This window comes from Nematostella vectensis, chromosome 15 (assembly GCF_932526225.1).
Source record: "Nematostella vectensis chromosome 15, jaNemVect1.1, whole genome shotgun sequence".
Classification (NCBI taxonomy): Eukaryota; Metazoa; Cnidaria; class Anthozoa; order Actiniaria; family Edwardsiidae; genus Nematostella; species Nematostella vectensis.
This window is the reverse complement of record NC_064048.1, coordinates 8,110,413-8,136,507: the sequence shown is the minus strand read 5'-3', so window position 1 is coordinate 8,136,507 and position 26,095 is coordinate 8,110,413. Positions and strand designations below refer to the sequence as shown.

The 26,095-nt window shown below is 38.6% G+C and overlaps 1 protein-coding gene across 1 annotated transcript; it reads right to left on the bottom strand.

The window, feature by feature from the left end:
* Positions 1-11,253: 11,253 nt before the first annotated feature.
* Positions 11,254-25,885, bottom strand: LOC5498901 (tubby-related protein 3). The gene is made up of 14 exons (XM_048722812.1): positions 25,651-25,885; positions 25,469-25,498; positions 22,937-23,003; positions 22,169-22,214; positions 19,271-19,357; positions 18,899-18,999; positions 18,300-18,485; positions 17,924-18,003; positions 16,867-16,981; positions 15,340-15,567; positions 14,223-14,321; positions 13,708-13,795; positions 13,101-13,184; positions 11,254-12,890 (listed from the first exon to the last, which is right to left on the bottom strand). Exons 1-14 carry the CDS (start codon positions 25,671-25,673, stop codon positions 12,757-12,759), a joined length of 1,368 nt encoding a protein of 455 aa, XP_048578769.1. The 5' UTR covers positions 25,674-25,885; the 3' UTR covers positions 11,254-12,756.
* Positions 25,886-26,095: the final 210 nt, after the last annotated feature.

Sequence of the window (26,095 nt, the reverse complement as noted above, 5' to 3'; positions counted from 1 at the left end):
TCGCGATTTTCGACTCGGCTCCTTTTCATTTGGAGAGACGAATCCGCGGAACCATGAAAAAACCTTCCTCTTTTTGGATAGATTGATTTGTTCACTCGAAAACAGCGAATATATCAGACATTTCAACAGGTGCACGGTACTTGTACGAAATGTAAACAACCGTCTTCGCGTGTCTGTTTTGACCACCACTTCAACTTTGGCATATCTAATGAGGCGGATGTGACGTCATTTGCAGCCCGAGAATATAATACTTACAATAGGCTTGATTTTGGCCTCTGGGGGTTGAAGGGCCCGTAGATAGCCGCCTCGTTCGGTGCAGTCAAAAGGTAATATTATTCTTATGACAACACTTTCATATAATTACTATTCTTACGATAGCAAACTCCTGAATTTCTGAGGAGAATAAACTGAATAAAGGGCAATGCAGACAGGGTGTGTGACTGTGTGGCGTTACTTTTAAAATTAGGATAGGATATATAGGAACTAGGATACTTTGTCAGCGATTTCTTTATAAAATAAACAAAAATAAACAGTCCCCAATTTCTGTTGAATATTTAACAAAGCGATAAAATATTTCTTACCTTAATCCGAAATGTCTCCTGTGCCTTCCGAGTTAACGAAATCCTTTTTAATTGCCTCTTGTTATATTTCTATTTCTATTGTTTAAAAAGCCTAGCGATCGTTGTTTTCAAGTCTCGAAACATTTGAACGGTACTGTGCAACCAGAGCCTCTTTAGTGTTCGTGACAAGCCCGAGCCCTCTCCGAACCTAACTTCTTATTTTATATAGAACCTAAATACGAAGAAGAAAAAGAACAAGTAGATAAAGTCTCATTTTGTAGCAAACTTCCAATACCTTCGCAAAGTTGATTATATTTTTTTAGACGCACGGTGACGGCTAAATGTCAAATCATTTGACAGAAAAGAAACCTGATTGGCTGGTAGGGGATTCCAAAAAACGATGTTAGCCGTGATTGGCCCACTTCTTTACGGGTAGTGATATGGTTTCCTCAAGTGATGAAAATTCACTACAACTCGACACAACTTGAAAATGGCGAGGTTAAATCGGAAAAAAGCACCACGGGTTTATCGGGACTTTTGAGAAACGACCCCCTGACCCGATTTTACAGGCCGCCATATTGAAAATAGAGCCATGCCTTAGCGTTTCTAGAACATCACAGGTGTCCCGTGCGGTTGCTCCAGGCTCTTTTCAAGTTGAATATATCATATTTCATATTTCTAAAGAAAGTATAAGTTATAATCGATAATGCAGATGCAAAACTCCGCCCTTTTCAAAGCAAGGCACTCTCGCTAAAACAGAAATTTAGATTAAGTTCACACTTACATTTGTTCAGAACGTGTTCCACCTACGAGGGTGACTATATCGCTGCGATTACGGAAAAGTTTGACCAATCAGAGTCCTTTATCTTGGCGGAAGTATTGGTTAGACGTGCCAGCTCATCTAACACACGATTGTCTCAATTGAAATGCTCCAATCAAGGCAAAGATTATTATACCAAAGCGAGCGCTTTTCGCAAGCTACCCTAAAGCTCTGTTTTAAACCTGGGTTTTAGAAAGTGGGACGTGTTGGAACTCTAACGATTCGTAGCCTTGAAAGCCACAACTCAAATGGCGCATACATGTACTTTGTACTAGCTAGTTGTGCCAACAAATTTTTTGAATAATTTCAAAAAGACATTGTCAGTCTGGAACTGTCAACAGTTTTGGGAAAATCGATGGACTCCTTACAGAACACTCTGTAGCATAATTGATGCGTTGATTTCCCGACATATTACGATTGATTTGTGAGAAAATCTGTGGGAGAAGTTCCTTCATGAAAAACAACTGAATCAAGGAAGGTTGTAATTTGTAGCTAACGGCTGTCTTCATTTTGTGAATTGCTTTGGTGAACACTGGACTTAGAAAGCAAAGAGAGAAATTCATTCTGCTGTGATCTTTTCAAATAACAAGTGCAGATGATCTCTTTCAAAAGCATCAGTGAGTCAACAATCTGACCAATTGACCATCAAAGACAAACAAAATATAGACAATTTAGCGGTTTATTTGTCTGAATGCTTTAACCCTAGCGGGTTATTGAAAGGCAGGTGGCTGGGTTGCTGGATCGATCGTTCGATTTGAAGGGAATTGACTACTATTATCGAGAAAAATAACCCCTAATCCCAAGGACGTTATTAAGGTGCGGAGGTCCCTTAATCATGATTCTTCCGTTGTTTTTTTTATCTAGTTTAATATACCCACGAAAAGCAAGATAAAGGCACCCGAGAAGCGTTTAGAATTTTAAGGGACTCATCGAAATCAGTTTTAAAAGTTTCACCTTTTTGCACGGAAGAATAAAGCAACAAGAAAAAAGGCTGGGTCACTTTCATTGAAAAACACTTTGAGGTAAAAAAAATTTCAACCAACCTAAAACCAAATATGTAAGCATCCCAAAGCTATACTTTCTAGTTACATCGAATCTTGCAAGAATATCTTCGGGCAGGAAAGGGCAATTTTACTGGAAAAGCACTGGCGAAACAACAAAGCGTTTCAATCCAAGAAGACATCGATACTCACCGTTCATGATTGTGGAGTCTAATCAAATTGAAGAGTAGTATTGATAAGAAAAGTAAAGCTCTCAGATAGACAGTACTTTGAGCAAGTAGGAATCAGCCAAGAATGTCTAATACATCAAGTACTATCGCAGCGACGGGCACGCCAAGCCAGAGCTACAGTGCCGAGGACATGAAAGTGTATTGGATTATACTGGGTTTGATAGCACTTATAGCCGTACTAGGGAATGCCATGGCTATATATCTTATTTCGACGAAGAAGAAATACCCTGAGAATGGACAGGGTAACAACATAACTCGCGGACTTATGACGGATTAGTAAAGGAAGAAGGATTCATGGAAATACTTCTCAAGTACGTAAAAAAACATCTGCTTTTTTGTCACGGACAGATCTTTTTATTTATTTTATTTTATTTTTTTGTAGAAAAAGGGGAAGTTAAAAACTTCTATCTTTTTCCTGTCAACAAGATTGTTTCTTTTCTTCCCCTTTTTTGTAGAATGCAGATAAAGTAAAATGCATCTTTGTTTCTCTTGTTTCGAAATCTGTCACAAGAATGTTGCAAAATTAAGCATTTTATGAATAAATTTGACGGAGCCTAAGTTAAATGGATATAAGAGAGAGGTATTTAAAAGAGCAACTCATACAAACGGAAACGGTCCTGTTAATTTTTTTTCCCTGAAAAGAAAATTATACTTATCAGTAGATCTGTACATATTTAGTGCTTCAAAATTCACACACAGATTATTGTTGCGAAAAAAGTGTAATTTTGAACATTTATAAGGGTAATGTATTCTTCCCATCAAATAAAATATAAACTCTTGATTCTATTCTTGAAATCTATCGTTTCATGCCTTCGAAAATGTAATCAACCACTAGTGACAAGCCGAACGATCCTCTTCTCTTTCAAGAACCTTTTTTGCATTATCTTCTTCGAAATTGCTCCCAATTCCATTACCAAATAAACAACACAGTGCTAATCGCTCTTTATAACTCCGCGAAAGAAATAATTAGGGCACACATAACAAGAGCAGCAAGAAGATAAAGAAACGATTAATGAAGTACGAAACGAAAAAGGAATAGAAATAAAACATAACCGCAGTAAATGTAAACTGATTACTTGGGCTTAGTGGCCCTTTAGAGCTCTCAACGAATTCACGATAATTGAGATTATAGTTGACAGAAAGGAAACGGCGAGTTTTGATGTAATCGTTAATTTCCTTATACTTTATTCTATAGCTTTGCCTTCTTATGCACATGGTTTATTAATTCGTTGTCTTTATCCTGTTAAAAACAGGGGGTTAGTTCCTTGCTCATTAACAGCAGCGGCGCAGTTGTTTTTAAGGACACTCGCGTTCTTAAATATACTTGTATTTGCGTTGCAGTATCGTGAGCCTTTTGCCATCTATCGCGACCAAATCATGCTCAATAAGACCTCATTTAGCTGCGCCACGCTATCTGTGGTAGAAATAATTCGGAGTCCCCCCCCCCCCCCCCCCCCCCCCCACACACACACACCCCTTAAAGCGCATACACAAGGGAGTAAAAAGGGTGCGCTCTCACCCTCCCTTGGCTGGCCATTTCTCCGTGAAGACTTTCTATATGATTACACCTATGACTGCGCACACCTCTGCCCAGGAGATAGTAGGCACTGATTCTGCAAAACTATCGGGAATCCTTTGTACTCGTGCCACAGTGTACTATCCATCACCAAATGCTCTAAATATTTTAATATTCTATATTAATATTTAATATTTTAAATTAATACTTAAAAGTAGGAAGGGGGAATATCGAGTTAACCCTAACCCCCCTAAGACTGAGCGCAAGAATGGTGGCAGCTTGCTCTTTGTAAAATGATGGGGGGGGATTAGATGGTTAACCTATAATATGTCTTCGTTCCTGACATTAAATTGTCTCCCACTTTAGCGTTCATCTTCGTCCACTCATTTTGGGTTCCGCTGCAATTAACTGAGCTCAATCACTCATCGAGCTACCGTTGTAAGAGCAACAATCCAACATTTAATTGTCTCCCACTTGAGCGCTCATCATTGTCCACTCATTTCAAGTTCCGCTGCAAACTAAGTCCAATTACTCGTGCCGAGGCAATACGAGCAACAAAAGAGCAACCAAATCATCCAACATTTAATTTACTCTCACCTCTCGGCTCATCGGGCGCTGCACGCTCATTTCAAGTTCCGCTGTATAATAGAGGCGTATTATCTGTAGGGGGTATTAAATGGCCCATCCATTATCTCCATGCTTTGGAATCTAACATGGCGGACAGATTTCCCAGAAGATAGTGGGTGGTCATTGCCTAGAGGCCATGAGAATAAACTGAAGACATCGTAAAAGCTCTTTTAAGCCCGCAAAGCACCCCCCACACCCCTACCTAAAGAGCTAACCTTTTAGAAATAAGCCACTTCTATATTATCCCCACGCTAACTTCCCCTAAGTGAAAAAAAAAACTTTTGATACTGCAGAAGGTCCAGAGATAACTAGTGCCAACAATAGAAAGATAAACATTTTCAAATAGTCCGCCCAACCCCTCGTTAAGACTAAAAATAAAAACTAATAAATAGATTTAGGCACTGCCTAAAAGCGGAGCCAGCAATGTTTTCCCACCCTAAGCTAGGGGTATGTCCCCATCAACACCCCTCCCCCAACCCAGACAAAGACCAAACTTCAGGAGGGACATAACAACAGGATACTACACTTTGATTTTGCTTCAGGTATCCCATCTCCCTAAAATCAACCCGCCTATCTAAATGAATAAAAATACATGGCTTATAACTTTTCCTATTATTATAAAATTATTTCCTCCCATTCTCCCCTAGAGAATACACAGAACAATGACACTATTAGTAATTTTGATTGACATTACTCAGGATACTATTTGCATAAAATGAGGGATTATTTGAACTCTTACGTAGAGTTGTACTCGATAGACAACAGATACAGAAAATATATTTATAATTTGCCATATAATAAGATCTTGCTAAATTGGGCCCTATTTATTTATGTCATGTTTCATTTTTTTAGTATACTTCAGATAATCTACAAAGATTTTTTTTTTCAGAAAAAGGGACCCTCAAGTTGTGTCCCTTGAATAAATAAGAGAAAAGCTGTTATTATATATAGCTTTAAAACTCTCCTGAAAAAAAAAAACGTAGCAGGGGGTGGGGCACTGGGGGCACGTTCAACCCCAAAATTGTCAAAAATAATAAGGAAATGGCCAGTAGGGGCGTGGCTGTGTCCCCCCATTGTTTTCTTAATGTTTATGTATTGTGTCCCCCAATAATTCTAGGCCTGCTAAGGCTATGCACTATGGAGCCTTAAAGAGTTGAAAAATTACATACCCCATAACACATAGGTTGAAACTTTCAACACCCTAAAATACTTGATCTTCAATTCTACACCACCTCATATATACTAATCCCTTTGATACATTTTTACTAATCTTATATTAATCGGTATCAAACTACAAATCTTTGATAAATCAAATAATCCTTTTAATGTACACCATCCTTTCTCTTTTATCCTGTATTAAAAACATCTTCCATCTAATAACAAACAACCAAATATTTTAAATATTTTAAATATTCAAAACCCTCTCCCCTGCCATTATGACATATGAGTCTCTCTTGAACCATGTTCATGAATAATAAGCAGTCATGTAGAGGGCCAAGCCATTTGAGCAAATGCATAGAAAAGTTACAAGAAAAAAAAGACTACATTTGCTAATAACAGTGTAGCCAGCATTTTGTTATATAATGCAAATAGTATTTATTGTTGTTACCTATGCACATGAGAATAATGCAATAAGTTTGCAGTTAATTACAGTTGCAGTAAGTAACTTTGCAGTAAGTACAGAAGACCTGGTCTTCAAGCATCAGAAATCATAACATGGTCAATAATTTTGTTGACAGTTAAAGACTTATATCCACACAGACTTTAGGGAAGTATCAGCAGAGCAAAAGCAGATTATGTTGGCTATAGGGAAAGAATGTGTGTTGATTGAATATAATTATACTAAGCAAAAAAGGAATATGAAAAAACGTTTATTTACATCTGCTTTTACAATGATGGCAGCTATACTTTAGTCCTTGCTTTATTCACCTGAAAAAAAGTATCCTTGTCATTTCATAGCTACCTGGGATGGGGGGTTGTTTTCGATTCTGCTATCTCTAAGGGTTAAAAAATTCCTTCTACCCCACCCGATTTGCTATCTCTTAGGTGCTGACCACACCCAAGTTGCTCTCCCATCAACAATCACCCCCATCTGATTATAGTGGAGTCCCTCCCCCGGGACCAAGATATCCTTGTCATTGCATAGCTATTCCAGCTAAATCATGTAATTACTAAGCAAAAACTTGGCCCTAGGCAAGTGTAGTGATATGTGTTTAAGAATCATTAAGAACTGACTTTGGACCCTGTTGGTCTGGACAATTATTATTATTGTGTATTGTTAAATTATTATTAGTGTATTATTAGTTTGGTCAAGGCTGTAATTCCATGTAAGCGTAAGAACGTTACAATTTAAAATAGAGCACGCGCAGAAAATGGCGTACGCTAGTTTATCGCGTGGACAAGTAAGTTCATGGCAGTTGGTTTTGGTTCTGTTTGAGTGCGGATATTTTGAAACACTCAGAGTAACAAACTTCTTAGCTACAGCCTCGAACCCTAACACTTGGCAAGAATTGTATTAAACTATTCAAGTCTCAAACAGTGTTTACACGAGCACTTTTTCTCTCATAACAGTTTGGTATAAAAAGAGACAGAAACAAAAACAAATTTATATGTATCAACCAAAACAGACTAAGTAAATCTCAATAAAGATTTTTATAGAGTGATAAAGGCACATTTTCGAACTCTAGAATCTTAAAAATATGATCAAATCTATAGAGAAAGAAAATTTTTAGATGCCTTACTGATTGCGAAATATTAAGCTTACTTCTGTTGTTCTCGAAAACATTCGCTTTCCACTGTGGTAAATTGCCGGATATAGTTCTAAATCGATTATTTATCCAATACAACTGAGCATTTTTTTTTGCCGTTAAACTCTCCCTACCTTAGCAATATAAGCCTTTATTTGTAGAAGGAAGAATTTTAGTATAACTTTTGACAACACAATTGTGTTCACAAATTGTGTGAACAATTTAAGTATGTTAAGGCTAACGGTCACGTTTTGTTTTGGTTTTCAGTTTAATTGCCCTGTTAAATAATAATATGATAACATTACCTTTTTGCTTTGATTTTGCTTCGCGACGCATTTATGAGAATACAGTGTTGAGTCTGAAGTTCTCATTTTAGCTGCTGTTTACAATTGAAGAAGAACGAGACGGGCAGATTCACGAACACTCGGGTAGATTTTACTATCGACTCGTACGTCTTATCTTCTTATTCTATTTCACCAGTTATACTGGTGCGGAAGGCACAACAGAGCTAGGCTCTAAATCAAGTACCCCCTTGAGTGTATTGTTAGTAAGCATTGTAAGCACTGTCACTGGGGGTGGTCACTGCCAGAGGGTTTATTGCGTCCCCAGTGGTTCTTTTACGTCCCTTCGGTTCAGGTTAATGTAGTGCAGCTTGAAGAGACGGGACCTCCGGTTTAGTGTCCTTATCCGAGAAGACTGGAAACACGGGAGAATAACTTCAACTCACTTGTGACACAAATTCGAACCAAGGCAGGAACCCGGAAAAATCCCCAGTTTGAGCCAGGATTCGAACCTTGGCCACAGCGGTGAGAGGCCGACGCGCTAACACACTTGGCCACCCGTGCTTCCATCTTATCAGTTTCTTCAGACGAAACGGTTTCTCAAAGACTTGTTTAGCCCTCGACCACAATCAGCCTATTTAAATCCTCATCTTTCTCATTAAATACTATTTTCTATTTAAGATAGGAGGCAAAAAACGCGTAAAATCACATTCCCCTTGTGAGACCGAGTGGGCCTGGGAGTTGCACGATTGACTGGATGGATGGATGGATGGATTGTGACACCACAGGATACCCGCGCGATGACCACAAAAACCAAGTCGCATAGCTATACCATATTTCTATACCTATGGAGCTCGGGGCGCGGCCTACGGCCCCGCTATAAAAAAGGAAAGCCCCTAAGGTGGCTTATTAGAGCTTTTATGTCTTTACTTTTCCGCCTGTAATATATTTTAATATATATAATATATATTAATAAAATGATGGTTGAAGGCTTTCATAGAAAGTGCTCAATACTCGAAAGTAGAGCGGTGTATAGTGTTGGTTTGAGAAAAATACAAACTACATAGGTTTCCCTACAGGTCTGTTTCGTGGTTGCCCACTCATCAGGGGGTTTAATGAGAATATTCCTACCATCGTATATATACTATTAACATTGAAATTTACATAATAATAGACTGATAGTTTTAGCTAAGGCGGTAAGAGGAACAATAGCGAGTTACATTAAATATGCGGGGCGAAAACTAACAGTGCGGAACGTGTGAAAAATTGATAGCAACACGATATTTGATGTTACGATGGGGAGCTTCGATGGCGCAGAAACCTGTGAACTTGTAGGCAACTTCCTTCTCTCCCAACTTCAGGACCTCAATATGAACGTAGGACTCTACCGCGACGACGGACTAGCCATCACCAACGCCACACCCAGAGCCACCGAAAACCTAAAAAAGGAACTATGCCGCATCTTCAACAACAACGGACTCCGAATCACCATTGAGGCAAACAAACAAGTTGTCAATTTCCTAGACGTCACCCTTGACCTAAAACGTAATGCACACCAGCCTTATACAAAGCCGAACTCCTCGCTACAATATGTCCACCGTGAGAGCAACCACCCGCCCTCCATCACCAAGAACATCCCTGCTGGTATCAACAGACGCCTATCTGCCCTATCTTCAGACCAAGCCTCCTTTGACCAGACCGCGCCACCTTACCAGAAAGCACTCGACGATAGCGGATACAACTACACGCTACGCTACGAACCCAACACCGTAACCAACCATAAAACCCGCAAACGCAACAACATCCTATGGTACAACCCGCCCTTCAGCAAGAACACCAGCACCAACATCGGCCACAGATTCCTCACCCTGATAGACAAGCACTTCCCGAAAGACAACCACCTCCGTAAAATCTTCAACAGAAACACCATCAAAATCAGTTACAGCTGCATGAACAACACCAAACAGATCATCGACAACCACAACAAGCGCATCATCACCGCATCGTCGGCTACCGAGGTCACCAGCTCCGCCCCTACCACTACCAACAACAAGACATGCAACTGCCGACAGAAAGACACCTGCCCTCTAGACGGAAACTGCCTACAGACATCTGTTATCTACCAAGCTACCGTAACTCGAAAAGACAACAACACCTCGGAAACATACGTCGGGCTCACTGAAAACAGCTTCAAGACCAGGTACAGAAACCACACCGCATCATTCCGACACGCCAAACACAGAAACTCCACCGAACTCAGCAAACACGTCTGGACTCTCAAGGACAGCATGATTGAGTACTTTATTTCATGGCGAATTCTTTCTTCCCACTCCGCCTACAACAGTACCACTAAGCGTTGCAACCTCTGCCTCAAGGAAAAGCTGACGATTATCTGCCAACCCAAACTATCAACTCTAAATAAACGCAATGAACTCGTGTCCTCGTGCCGCCACAGAAACAAAGCCCTGCTACGAAACAATTAGAACTGTTAATTTTCGCGCTATCAATTTTTCACACGTTCCGCACTGTTAGTTTTCGCCCCGCATATTTAATGTAACTCGCTATTGTTCCTCTTACCGCCTTAGCTAAAACTATCAGTCTATTATTATGTAAATTTCAATGTTAATAGTATATATACGATGGTAGGAATATTCTCATTAAATCCCCTGATGAGTGGGCAACCACGAAACAGACCTGTAGGGAAACCTATGTAGTTTGTATTTTTCTCAAACCAACACTATAATATATATTAATATATATTTTAATATATTAATATATATTTTAATATTTTAATATATTATATTACAACGCTTAAAAGCGTTTTTCGGGCTCTGATAACTATATCAGCCTCAAACAAGGGAGCACGGCAGAATGTGTTCCTATTGATATTACTGTTGGGGGTGCTGGGGTCGCATTATGAAGTGGATTATGTTTGTCAACAGGCTCTTTGTTCGTTTCATCGCTCACAGACCGCCCGAAGATATCGCATACGCGTAGTGTCGGCACGTGGCGACGAAAGATGCACGAAGTGCATCTCGGATAGGATTCGGGCATTATACGTAAGAAGACCATGTTACAAACATAATCCACCTCATATTCCGAAGGCTACACTCCCAACAGCGCAACTGATATCTCCCTTTACAGAACAAACACACATAACGGGTTTATTTGTGTAATAATATCAATCGCGCGTTAAATAGGAATACATTCTGCCGTGCTCCCTTGCCTCAAATGCAGCCCACCTAGCGTCCTCCGCAGGCATCTCTATTTGCAAGAAAACAGCCACCATGAGGACCGCACCCGGAAGAGCGCGCGCGGAGACCCTCCCCCTCTTCTGCGTATTTATCTCACCACAGGAGCCCCGCTAGCGAAAAACTAGCTGTATTAAGCGAAAAACAAAGAAAAAAGAAAAGCCGTTTGGACGTCTTCGGAGGAGGCTACAGCCCACTATTTAAACAACAGTACACGAGGTACTCAATACATCACAAAGTTTTTAATATTTGAGATATTCAAGTTATAATTTTCGGAGCCCTATGGGTTCTCAAAGTCTAGATTGATCTGAGATCAAGGGATTGACACGGGAAAGGTAGATAAAACTTTACTCTTCTTTATAACAACCAACTTCTTAATTTAAAGTGCAGTAAATACCCGCATAAAAGAGCACGATTAGAAACACTCAAGCTGATTTATAGTCAAATGCTACAGATGCACAGACAAACTCAGCAAAATAAAAATGATACCTCTTGCTTCATAAACAAATGCCGGCTTAATGGCCTAATGGTATAGGGATAAAATACAAGCAAAACCAATGAGGAAATTGCGCTGAGAAATGATTAATGATCATATGTTATCCACATCCCTTCCCCTGAGGTAGTTTTTCCCAGAAACCATGGTAAATAAACCTTTACTTTTTTTCGTCAGATATCTAGAATCAGTTTCAAGAAAACAATAACTAAAAGAAACTAATATTTAAAAGATGTTCATTGATGCGGGTTTCTGCAACTTCTTCAAATTCAAGATTTAAAATGCGTTAAAATACTACGATAACTTTATTGATATGTCATGATTAAGTAAGATTCTCAAATACAACATCAAATGGCAAAACTTTTAGCAATTCTGCAGAATGGATGTGAATAGGAAGTATTACTAAATTCCGTTGCAGAGCTTCCGCTTCGTGTGTGTTAAAAGGAAGTAGACCATATCTACCGGTACACAAAACAAACTTTTTTAACCAAATTTAAACTTGAACTTCTGGTTCACATCCGTTCGACGGAAGTACCACAGCTCTCCAACTTCCGGTTCGCAACAACACCAAAAGTGAAATTAATATCTGTATATGTTTTCGCTAAAAATGTATTGCCATGACTTTAGGGATAAATTTCGAAATACCCGTCCATTCATTTGCATTCTGAAGTTGTCCCATTAGTAAAGACAATGATAGTGCATGTGCTATAAGTGCAGATATTAGGTTACCGTGATATTGGCTAGACTAGCCTCTCTGTACAGCAATATAACCCAGACTTTTTATGCTAGTTAAACTTAGTCTCAGAATAGTATTCCAGGCAAGTTTTAAGGCCATCATTACAAAAATGAACTTCTTTTTTTATAATCTCCTACGCGGGCGTTCGGTGGTCATTGCGTAGGAGACTACTGTATCTATAGATAAAAAACTGGGGGAAGGGGACGGGGACACGTGGGGTTAGGGGTGAGGAGGGATGCCATCCTCCAGCCCCTAAAGGCGTTGCGATCCTAAAAAATAATGGTGTACTATCGACAAATATACATAGCAATTAAGGATCTGTTCCAATGTGATATATATATTTAAAATCTCCTTATATTACAACTTAGACAGAGAAAATATGTTTTGAATGGAATGGCCATAAGCTACCAAATTCATTTAAAATGCGCCTGAAGATAAAAGCGCGGCCTGTGGTTTATACAGATTTCAATACATAGAGTGAATTATACGCGTTTCTATTCACAAGCTAACTTGCCGTCGAAGCTACTGAGTGCGATAGCAAACGCCTGTACTGCACACATTGGGTAGTTGTAGTCCATGGTGAAGACATCTTCGGCAACCCTTCCGAACTGCATGATGATGTAGTCAACTATGGAACAACACAGGTGTTAGAATAGATCAAATACAAACAAACATAACAAAACAGACAGACGCAGACAGACAGACAGACAGACAGACAGACAGACAGACAGACAGACAGACAGACAGACAGACAGACAGACAGACAGACAGACAGACAGACAGACAGACGGACGGACGGACGGACGGACGGACAGACAGACAGACAGACAGATCTTACCATCACTGTCGTGTACGATCTGGAAATTTTTAACAGACGCCTGCGTCACGCGCCCATGGAAGTTGAGAACATAAGACTGGGTATCTTAAAAGAAAACACAACGTCAGGGGGAGGCGCGCACAAACACGTTTGCATACACTTGAACAGAACCATTTTATTTGTACCTCCCTCTATGCACGCTCACCCAATCATTATTAGTACTTTGCGCTTGTTAGCGAGGTTAAAGACTGTTGATCAACCACACGCTTGTTATTGTTTACAATCAAAATTACAACGGCTCATGTGCAAGAAAAATTCAAAATAATTATCCACGATTAGGGACTGTTACTTTCTAAATGACATTCGATTTACTCAGTTTCTCAGTTACTTGCTTGAATTAGCCGATGGAAATGGATTCTTTGAGTCACACGGTAGTGTGCGGGAGCGTTAAAATGGCGCCGTGGTTGCTCTTATCCAGCGTACCTTGCGGGCGCTCCAAAGTGCGCCGAAACCATGGAAATGTTTGATATACAGGCTATCCTCTAATTGTCCATCACCACATGCTACAACCCCCCCTTCCTACTTCCCCCACCGAAACCAACACCACCCGTCGCTGGTCATGTCATACCATCGTTCCAAACAGGGGTTTTGTTATGAAGTTCGACAAGGTTTTCCAGTTGTCTGTTCCGGTGCCTCTCTAATATCGTCTCTGATTCCTTTCGGATAAAAATACACACGGAAGTTAAATCGGAAGCTATTATGCGTTTAAAATACTTTAGATAATTTAGCTTGACCTCTATTGTGCTTTTGTACTATTGTGCATTTGAGTGCCCCCTTTTAAAGCTTTGCCAACGTTCGACACGGTTACAGCTAAAGGCTTATTAGCTATCAGAACAAGTGAGGTTTGAAAGTACAGCAACTTCAAATACATTGGCAGTGGTCTGGCCAAGAGATCTACCAAATTAAGTCAAAAATATTGCAAAACCTTGCCCCTATATCAGCAGACAGACATACATGCTTTTTCTCGTCGTTTGAACTCAACTCAAGTTTCTAATTTGCTAGGGCAATAAAATGGCGTTTGACCGAGACTCTTCAACAAGTGGACATCAAGATCGCGGCATTAACACTCTTTCTGGTGCTTACCAATCTCGGTCTGACTGGAACCCTTTGCTGGTCCAGCCCCATGCCAGGGAGTACCACCGTCATCTTACGTGGACCCTTAAAGCCCAGCACATTAGTGTCCTAAGCGAGAATGAATCAGAGTCACAAAATTAGTATACCTTGTAGGGCGTCTAATTGAAATGAGTCAGTAGATGAGTATAGTCATACAATATAGATTATAATCTTAGCGGTTCCTTAAAAACCCCAATACCATAATCTTAGCGGTTCCTTAAAAATCCTTAAAAACCCTAATACCAGGCCCGTACCCAGGGGGGTGGGGTGGGGGGGGGTGCCCCTCCTCAACAGCCGAAGGTCTACTTTCGGTTTTCAATATACGTTTTATTTGTAGACAAAACTACAAAGCATAAGCTAGATCACTCTGGTATGTAGCCAAATCCGACAATTAACGTCGGACGGGGTGGTCAGATTTTTATCAGAGAACTCACCCCCCCCCCCCCCCCCCCTGTACGGGCCTGAGTACGTATTAAGAATGGAACTGAGACACGGTCGCCACGTATTCGCTTTCGTTTAAAAACGCAACGTTTTTTATACAGATACAGGTATCGTCCTCACGTAAACGTGAAAACGATGACCGAAAACGGAAACATTTGAAAACGCTCTCTAGAGTGGATATGTTTCTCTCAAACACAGTTTGATCGCAATCATGTGAGAGTTAAGAAGGGTAAAACTCTCACTGTCTCTCATCTTCGTTTCATACCAAGCGGAGAGAAGTACTGTAACCCTAAGAAAACCCACGAGAGAAAATGGGAAGATTAAAAGCCTTAGCCAAAAAAACACTATAAGCTCTTTGACAAAAATGCCTAACATATATATATATATACACCATGGTCGTAGCCAGGGGGATGGCCCAGCTCCCCCCTTTTCTGGTATAAAAAAGCTATTACGTCTTAAATTTACGTCTCAGTTGGATACGAATGTTCTTGAGAAATCACCCACCCCCCTCAAGGAAAATTGGCTACGTCCCTGTACATAAATATAACTTAAATCTACATTTACTATCTATTTCTCCCACTTCTTTAACGTTGACAAATAAAGAAAAGTTTTTTTTATCATTTGTAAAAAAATGCGTCTCACTTACATAAATGATTCCTCCTAACTCTTCACGAATGTTAGACCCGTCAGACATAACCCCGCCCTTTCGGGGGTTGACGCCATTGTCGAATATCGAGAATTTGGTACCGACCAGGTTTGCTCTCAGCTTGCCAACGAAACTCTCCCCTCCCCTAGACAAGTCAGTGGCATCTGTGCTAATCAGATAGTTGGACGTTGTGCTCTTCTTGCGCTTGCGGCCAGCCAGGAGAAACACCTAGAGACAGCGATAATAAAACAGTCAAATCCGACAGAGCAAAAAAAAAAAAAATGGCAAGTTTTCCCAAAATAAGGTCTGGTTAACTTCGGTAAGCTTGAATTTTTGCATAGAGGTTCCTTATGTCATGTAAACCAACATTTCAAAAAGTGTTTTTTTAATAAGAGATTCGTCTTTGGAATATGAGGCTTGAAGTGCAATTTTTCACATGTTGAATTCTCCTAGTTTTTAGGGAGAAGTCGGGCTCTGATCAGAAATTAAGCCAACTTTGCTCGCTAATATCTAAATTTCATATCTTCTAAATGTCTTGGAATTAAGGTTTTGGTGAGAGGAACTCCTTATTTTGCTCTGTCGTCAAATCCAGAAACAAGAAACGACACAGACAGCTAGGCAAACCCAAATCTAGAAACAGCAGCAAACGAAGCAGTCAACTAAAAAAAAATGGAAGATTTTTTAATAGGAAAATATTGCTTATTGGTGGTCGTACAGTATGTGGCTCAACCCCTGCCTAACACACCTGCCTGCAGCTTCATATTAGAAGTTTTAAAAGGTCAGCCAGCCTGTCTGAGCCTGTCCTGGTAGTGTGAAAACGCCTACTACCCCTGTCTGCGGCCCTCCAACTGACTTGATGTGCGGATAGTGTAGTGTGAAAACGCCTATTTCCCCCTGTCTGCGCCCCCAAAACTGACTTGATGTGCAGATAATATAGTGTGAAAACGCCCATTCCCCTCAGTCCCCTCCCTGACTTGTTGTCCTCATAGTGTGAAAACGTCTATCTGACCCTTTCTAATATAGTGTGAAAACGCCTATTTCCCCATGTCTGCCCCCCCCCTGACTGGTTGTCCTGATGGTGTAAAAACGCCTGTTCCCCCCTGTCTCGTTGTCCTGATAGTGTAAAAACGCCTATTTCCTCATGTCTGGCCCCCTGACTCGTTGTCCTGATGGTGTGAAAACGCCTATTCCCCCCTGACTTGTTGTCCTGATAGTGTAAAAACGCCTATTTCCCCATGTCTGCCCCCCCCTGACTCGTTGTCCTGATGGTGTAAAAACGCCTATTCCCCCTGACTTGTTGTCCTGATAGTGTAAAAACGCCTATTTCCCCATGTCTGCCCCCCCCTGACTCGTTGTCCTGATGGTGTAAAAACGCCTATTCCCCCTGACTTGTTGTCCTGATAGTGTAAAAACGCCTATTTCCCCATGTCTGCCCCCCCCCCCCCTGACTCGTTGTCCTGATGGTGTAAAAACGGCTTTTCCCCCTGTCTGCCCTCTTCCACCCTGACTCGTTGTCCTGATAAGAACCTTTTTGCCATCGTCTCGCTCCATGTGAAGAAAGTAAGTTGGATACATGCCGCGGTCCATTCCCTTCTTGTCGCGTGTTATACGGCACTTGACGGGGATACCTTGTGGTGCTGGCCTGTGTATAATAAAGGGAACAGCTGAAGTTGAAATGATCTAGAAATTTTCCCGTCTATCCTGCCAAAAAATGCCTTAAACTTTCTCTTAAAATTCCGACTCCCAACCCCCCCCCCCCCCCCACCACCACCACCATATTTTCTATCTATGTGCAACCAATATAGAAAAATCTGTTATATATACAGCATTCTAGGAATATTAGAGCAACGGATATTCTTTTAAATGTATACTTAATATCTGATGATTTTTGAATAGGAAAAGAAAAATCGGATAATAACTGATGATAACGTGCATCTGTTGGGGAGCTGGTGCTTTGTGCAAACTAAACCACCTTGATCCCCCAGTACCCTCCCCCCCCTCCACATTCTGAAGGTCTTCCCATTTTGTACATCTGCGACCTAATAAGCCCCTCTAACTTGTTAAGCCCATCCCTTTTTGTACGTCTTAAAAATCTGCGATCTATTATCTCTCTCAAAGATGTTAAGGTCATCCCTTTTTGTGCGTCTTAAAAATCTGCGATCTAGTATCTCCCTCTTGCTTGTTAAGACCATCCCTTTTTGTGCGTCTTAAAAATCTGCGATCTAGTATCTCCCTCTTGCTTGTTAAGACAACCCCTTTTTGTGCGTCTTAAAAATCTGCGATCTAGTATCTCCCTCTAAGATGTTAAGGTCATCCCTTTTTGTACGTCTTAAAAATCAGCGGCCTAGTATCCCCCTCTAACTTGTTAAGGTCATCCCTTTTTGTGCGTCTTAAAAATCTGCGATCTATTATCTCTCTCAAAGATGTTAAGACCATCCCTTTTTGTGCATCTTACAAATCTGCGATTGTATCTCCCTCCAAGATGTTAAGACCATCCCTTTTTGCGATCTAAAAATCGGCGACATAGTATCCCCCCCCCCCACCTTATGTATGTATCCTTTATAAACCGCGATGGCATGCATACCTGAGCACAAACTTCTCTAGGTCATCAATATCTATATTACTGACAGGGGTGGCGGATGTAGGGGGAGAGTCTCTACTTGTCTGGAAAAACAACACATTACACAAGTCTGGTTACAACGATGATAAGTCTGACAGAAAATACCGGGCTTTTTGTGAGACAAACATGGATGCAAAATAATTAGAATTTTCACCCTCATACAAAAAAGGTCATACAAATAAAAGGTCGCAAGACAACGTCAGTAAAGGCAACTAAATTTACATTATGACTCGCTCTTTTTGAAAACACTTCCAGGCTTTGGATCGCCAGGGAAGAAATACCATTTCTAAACATTCACTTTTTCTTATGCTTGAAAAGTTGGTGTATATTTCCTGCTTACCTTTTTCGTCTTGTTATTATCGTAGGGTGGCGGTGGTCCCGAGGGCAGGGGTGAAGGTGTTCGGGCTTGGTTGTTCATGGGTGAAATGACTTGAGAGTTCATGGCAGGCTCATCAAGGTCCTCGTGGAAGTCAGCACTAGATGACAGACCCATTGCCGCAAGCTTGCGTTCCGTGTCAGTTGTTTGCTAAAAAAAAAAATATATATATATATATATATATATATATATATATATATATATATATATATATATATATATATATATATATATATATAGCAGGATATAAATTTATGTATTGTGGTTTATATTATTCTCTTGAGAGTGCAGTAATTCAGACACAGCCAAAACAACAAAATTGTTTACTTTTTCCATCTTTAGTTGCTCTAGAACACAGCTAGGAAAGGGGCGTACACATTTGTGGAACACCAACTTGTAATTCATGCTCTGGCTTAATAATAAATATCTCATGCTGATTCTAGTCTACAGCTATCTATAATTACCATAATGATTTGAATAGGCGCCACCCCCAACCTCGAATTTTTGAATAAGGGCCCCCTCCCAGGGATCAAGCCCTATATAGTGAAGAGCAGAGGACCCACCTTAACATGATGGACAGGCTCTTCATCTGAACCAACATTTACTAATAAGCCTCCTGTGGAAATTTCTGGAGGAACTGTTTTGGTCACAGCACCGTCAATTCCTAATTAAAAAAACAAGAGAAACATAAAACAGTAGAATCAAGTAAAAACTGATATTTTTATGAGATAAATTTGAAATTTGTCCGTTAAAAATCAAACACACACAAAAAAAGATTGGCCATTATAATCTTGTTGACTTAACCAATAATAATTGTTTTTTCTTCTGTTTCTTGGAGGGGGAAGGGGGTTATGATTAAGGATGAAACAGCGAAGATCCAGCTGAAAGAATAAATAATTTTTAGCCAAAACTTCTAAAAAGACTGCCTGTCTTACCAGTGACCATGGTCCCGCCATGTACAAGTGGAGTTCTATCACTCTGACGCGATGTTGGACGAACCATGTCGTTTGCTTGAACCATTCCTGATGAGAACATACAACATTTTTTTATGAAAGCACATACACATACGTATCAAGTGTGACGTTCCTAGTGGCTCTTTAGAAAAAACGGATACATAAAAATTAACAACTGGAAGTAACTACCAATGTCACAAACAATGTTCAAACATTTGTTTGTCAGCCCTTAAGGGTGCTGGGACAATTCTTTGAGGCTCATTGCTAGGAAAACTTCCAGATGTATAAATCCTCCAAACTTTTGTGAAATGGAATGAATTTAGGCATGGCATCATTGTTTATGAACAAATCTAAATTTTGATGATGTCATCAGGTGATTAAGTCTATAATATATCTATAATATTAGTTGTTGAAGTATCTGCATTGATAAATATAGTTTTATAATATTATTCATAAGGGTGCCTACAATGTTACCAGGGCTTCTGGAATTACGCGCTTGTGCGGAGGCGCGTAATTTGGCTTTCTCTGCGTAATCCACAAATTTCCGCATATTTTGGCTAAATTTTGAAAGACAAAACATTCAAGTACACAGCTGATGTGTTCTTTTAGGTTTCTTACCTCAATTTCTCTTTAAAAAATAGAGATAATCTTCGTAAGAGTGTTATATCTCGAACTGAATTTCGAAAACAATAAAATGACTAGGCGTTCTTTGCTAAACCGCGAAGGCCTAGGACTAATAATAAAATACCTTTTTTAATTGGCTGGTGGCTAGGAGCCAATGAAAACTCGCCTAAGATATTTTCGCGCAAAAATTAACCTTTTCAAATTATTTCGTGCTTTCCTTCGGTAGATAATGTAGTTTGGACGTAACAGTTGATATTTCGTGTAATTTAGCGCGTAATTCAGTAAGGAATCACGCAAAATTTTGATTTTTAAAGAAAAATGTATTGCAAAATTCCGCATCATTTAGCGCGTAATGATTGATTTTCCGCGTAATTTAGCAAAGAATCCCGCGTAATTTTGAGTTTTTCCGCGTTTTTCCAGAAGCCCTGATAGCCACAGCCACACAATCCTTGGGCAGGGCATTGACAGTGATAAGAAATCGTTTAAAAAGTGTTCAGGCACAGTTAGCAGTGCAATTGAGAACCACAATCGCTCTTGGGTGCCCAGGTAAATCCTTGTTTCAACTTAAACTTATTTTTTGTTAATTGTCTTTGCTCACAGGGGTTTTACTCCTTCTTCAAGAAGCAAGAAAAAAAATATTGGTGGTCTGTCTTCATTATTAGACCAGGCCAAGTGGTGGCTGTTGTTATTCACTTATTAGTTGGTATTCCAACTGTGAAAACTGGGATTAGTTAAAAAAAATTATCTATTATGATCATCCATTTATATAGAAAGATATGTAAGCTGACCATGATTCTGTTAAGCCTATAATATTCTATATCTTTAAAATGGAAAAACTGAATAAAAATGGAATATAAATATATCCCTTTCCCAATATTTTTTTAGAGAAAGAGGGAAAAAGCAACAGGAAAATGCAGACTAAAAGAAGGAAGTTGGCTGACAGCTTTATTTTTTCACTACTTTGCAAAATGTGTAGGACAAAAAAAAACAAAAACAAAAAGACAAATTTGACAGTTGAACATGGTGGTTTTAGTATTATCATATTGCGCATGAAGCTCATGACATAACAAATAGTTTTCTGCCCTAGGCAACAATTGAAATCCATTTCCTCCCAGTGATCACTTGCCTAGAAAAACATCCTTTGTATCAAAGACATAATATCCTTTCGTTCATTTGAAGCAGAGAGCAATTCACGATACATTCACCTGCTTGAGATTACATAAGACAAGCAGTGGAGAGAAAATCCTCATAATTAAAACAGGAAAGAGGAAATTTCACACACAAAAAAACAAGGAAGTTGGAGTGAGAGAGTGGGCAAATCTAACAACCAGAATGTGGGAGAATTCCAAACATGGGGAAATGCTTCAAATAAGCTCATTTTACATCAAATCAGCCAAGCAGTACCTTTAAGTACCTACTGTAGCAAGCAATAGCAAAAAAAAAAAAAAAACATTATGAAGTGTCACAACTGAAGTCTATATAGCTTTCATACTGGAGTTTGTATAAGCTTCGATGCAAAAATAATCCTAGGAGATAATCCACTGTTAAAATCAGTCACGATTTTTCACTGATGTTGGAAAATTCATTATTTGTGTAGTGTGTGCTTTACTGTATAGATCAAGTAATATATTCAGGAGTCATTTTTGACAGCTGCTGTTATACATAATGATAGCAAGATGGCATTATCAACTAATAGTTCCCTTCAGGCATACTGTACAAACTGGAAAACATTTATTGATCACTGTGTGTGCAGGTTGAGAAATGGTAGTTTACATCTAAGGCCTTTTTATTTATGCACATTCATCTGGTGAGGGGAAAACTTCTGAACCGATATTTGGTGTCTGACCCAATAAACAGTATCTCTCTGACACAGACTGAAGCAAGGGCCCAGTAAATTTTGCAAATGGTAAATGCTCTGCCCAACAATCAGCACCTCGAATTGGTTTTGGGTAAATCCACTTTAACGCAATTAACCTGATATTATCACAAAAAAAATAACCAGTGGAAAATTTACTTGATCAAGTGATGGTATCAAATATTTTCAACAAACATTTGTATATACTGTAAACAGGGCCTGCATTAACAATTTAATAATTATGTTTACTTTTAACAACAACAACAGCAACGGCAACAATAATAATAATTGAATATGTGACTTTTAAAAACTAGTTTGAATGTCCTTTATTTTGGACATAGTTATTGGGATTGATGGTATCATGTTGCAGTTAAATTGACAAATACTCATCGTAAACTTACTAGGTTGTGCTCTTTTCATTTCATTCTTTTTTCTCATTATTTCTCTCTGAAAGGGAAATTACAACATAAGTTACGAACAATTGCATGACAAAAAGCTACAAAAAATAATAGACTATGTAAACGCCAGGCTCAAAATTTTAGACCTGTTTCAAAATTTTGGTCATCTCTCCCAAACAAAACATTGCATTGTACTGCATACCATAATTGATGGAAAAAGTGTGCCGTCAGTTACTTCCATCTACAGTCTCCCTCATCAGTGAAGTCTATTCTATGCAACTCATTTACTTTAGTTGAGGCACTTATTTGACCGAACACTTATTCAAGCAATTACCATAATCAGGATAACCGTTCAGACGAATTTAAGATTTATTTGTTTACAACATAAACTAGATGTGCAACAAATTTGGTGGTAGAATGTACTGGCTGGTTTAAAAGACAGGGCCCAGGTCTTGTAAGCAGTTCTCATTTTCGCAAGTTTGAAAGATAAAAAATTACTTCTAGTAGAAGTAAGGAGCCTTATCGTGAATGTATAAGTTCTCAATTTATATTCCGTTTCCAAAACTGAAGCATTTTCAACAGCATTTTGACATTTTGTTTGAAATTTTGGGATCAACACAATAATCCATGAATGTTGCATTGTATTCAGGGTTAGGGTACGAAATGATATTTTAATGTGTTACTATTTCCAATTGTCTCTTTGACTTCTATAAGAAAACTTATATGTCATATTCTCTATTATTTCCTTTCTCAACAAAACCTGTTGCTAACCTGTTGTTCCAATTTTCTCTGACGCAAGCTGTTTGGACTGGCTGGTCTGGCCTCATCTTCAAATACACTGCAAAAAAAAATAATAAAACATGGAATAGCTGCAGATGTTACCATCTAGGTGAATGTACAGTATTGTATGATCTTCTCTCAGACATTCCTACATTTCTTTCCAAACATTCCATTTTTTTATGGAATTTACCACAAGGCATGTCCAAAAGAATTTAAGTAAATTAATAAATGCACTAGGGTTACACAAGAGTTACGTACAGCATTGTACCTCACCAATGGTTAGTGTACAAAATACTTGATATCAATAACATTACAAAAACCCTTGTGCGTGCACACTGAAAGAGAAAACAGCAAAGTCACGATTCTGTGGAGTGGCGTGTTGCTTTCCTGGCTTATTTTCTCTAATACTAATACTGTGAAGGCCAGAGTTCATTTCTCCAAATGTTAGAACTTTTTAATTAATTTTTCATTCACCATCCTCTTGCTTTACATGAACACTGTGATGAAAGCTACAGATTCCAAATGACACTTAAAAAAAAGTCGCACCAAAATTTCAAAACGCTCATTTTATTTTTTTACTTGCAAAGTATTTTTAAGAAATTCACTGCTTTATTTGGTGTGAAATGAACTTATTTGTAAAATGATTTTACCATTCAAATTAATATTACTTAGTAAATTCAGCTTCAGCAAGCAAGCAAGCCTTTAATCAGCCTCAACCAAGTGTTTCTGTTGGTTTCGGAGTTTGAAAAAAAGGGGTGAGGGCAAAAAAGAGGGTGACATGGGAGGAACATTTGCAGGTAGAACAGGAAAGGCATGGAACAGAGTCAGCGAGTCTGACTTATATTCCCATGTTCCCAGTGAACATAGGTAATTTCACTAACAGCTTATGAATTAGCTTTTTATTGAACAGACAGATTGGAACCTTTGGTGATAAATGAAGAAAAAGACTTTGCAATTGGCAGAAGCTTTCTATCACTACTTGATTGGAAAATTTAGATTTAAAGTGCTGCATTTTACAGCTTTTTCAAAAGTAATTTGCTACCTGCTAAATTGTGCATGGTGTTTTTGCAGAGACTCATGGTTATTCACACTCTCAAATAGAGTATCAATGCTAAGCTATCATAAAAAGACATCGCAATATAAATTAATTTGATATCTGGTAACCTGGCATAGTGTGCTTAAATTGTTGTTTACTTTTTACAAATTCACAGAGAAGATTTATTGACTGACAACAAAAGGGCATTAGGGGGTACAAATTAAAATAATTTAAAATGAATAAAAGTATCAATCTTTCTCCAATGATATAAAAATAAACATTGCAAATAATATAGATGTACATACAGTATATTATACTATGACTTAGTATAAAAAAAACTTATCCTCTCAAAGAAAACAACAGTATTAATGTTATCATTGCAAATGGATAGAAATAATCCTATTTCACAATCATTTAACTCTGCATTATTTTAAAGGAATTTCAATCATGAAAATTGAGTGGTGGGCACAACAATTTAATACCAAAGCAAAATAGTGAGAAATGGAAGAGGACATTAAAGAGAAGTGCTGAATCTAAGGATACAAGATATATATATTTTTTTTGGATAAGCCAAAGTTTGGCTCGACTGTGATGGTAGATAATTATGTAGAAATCGAGAAAACAAATAAATAAATCATATACTTATTTCTTTATAATCTAAAATAAATTCATCAAAAAACACCAAACTACTTTAAGAAAGGAGTATTAATTATACATTTTGCTTCAGTAAATTTAAGGGTATATTGTTTAGAAGGTTCATACAGTATACACTGCAAAATATTAAATTCAACAACATCTGCTATCACATATTAGACATTTCACGAAGGGTGAATTATTAACCCAAAAATTAAGAATAGAATTAAATCGCTACTATAAAAGAGCGTGAAGCGTAAACTAATAAATCAAGAAGATAGTCCGTGAATAAGATAACCTTTTTTATTGGAAGAAGTAAAAAAGCGTGAAAATATTTCAAAACATTCGCTCGGGATGTTCAACGTTTGAATGAATAGACTGTGTAAACAGAAGAAAACAGCATCTTCGCGGAAAGAATATTTAAAAACAAAACTGGATAATTTCTGCTTTCTTTATAAGCACAATAAAACCAATACAATCAAATGCGAAGTATATATTTTTTTTTCTTAGGTATATATTAATCGTAAGCCGACGTTGAATAACATTTTAAACTAAAAGATTTGTTACTTGGAGGAAATTCAATGAGTCTCAATGGCGTCCATGGTTATTAGAACTCAGTTTGAAGCTCAAGTCATTTGAAAGCGATCTTTAAAAGACACGCTCATTTACGGCAAAAGATAGGATCTTTACAGTAAGAATTGGCATTTGCAATATTCTCACGTCGGGAAAAGTTGTTGATATTTGAATCTAACTTTCAAGATGGAAACACCACCAAAAGAAAGGATCCGGTAAAACATGGCCGACGCAACATATTGAGCTAGAAGCATAATGACTTAAGAGGAGAGCATTCTTACCTGCCTGGGGGACCGCTCGAGCTCCAAGCACTGAAATAGCAAAGAAGAGACGGTATTAGTTTTGTAAAATACAGCAGCCATCCACGGAAAATAAACCAAGCGAAAGGGTTGCCAAGTGCCGAATGGTAACCACGAAAACCACAGGATATTCTGCTTGAAATTCTACTAGTATTCTAACTTACTTGTCTCCAAAACCGTAGGACATTTTTATAGCGAAGTCGTTCCTTTCAAGGTTTTAAAAATAAAGATATAGAATAAGAAGTGACGGCTAAAATCAGGTTTTGTGCCGAAGTTCGGAAATTCGCTCACAATCCCACTTCGAAGTGAGCGGACAAACGTTATGATTGGTCAATCCGCAACATGTGACTAGAATGACGTCACTTCCAATCGCAAAATAAAATTCAAACGTAGATCTACGAAGAGAAGCTTTTGTTTCTCAATGACTAATCCCTAAATTTTTATCTTTGGATACTTTTGTGTTCGGGGTAAATAAGGGAAGTAAGCAATAATTAACGCAGTGCTTTAAAAAGTTTTGCCCTTGACGTCACTAAACTTAACTGATGACGTTAAATTGTTGACTTATTGTGTCTAGCAAACGCAAAAAGTGAATACATAATTATTTCAAAA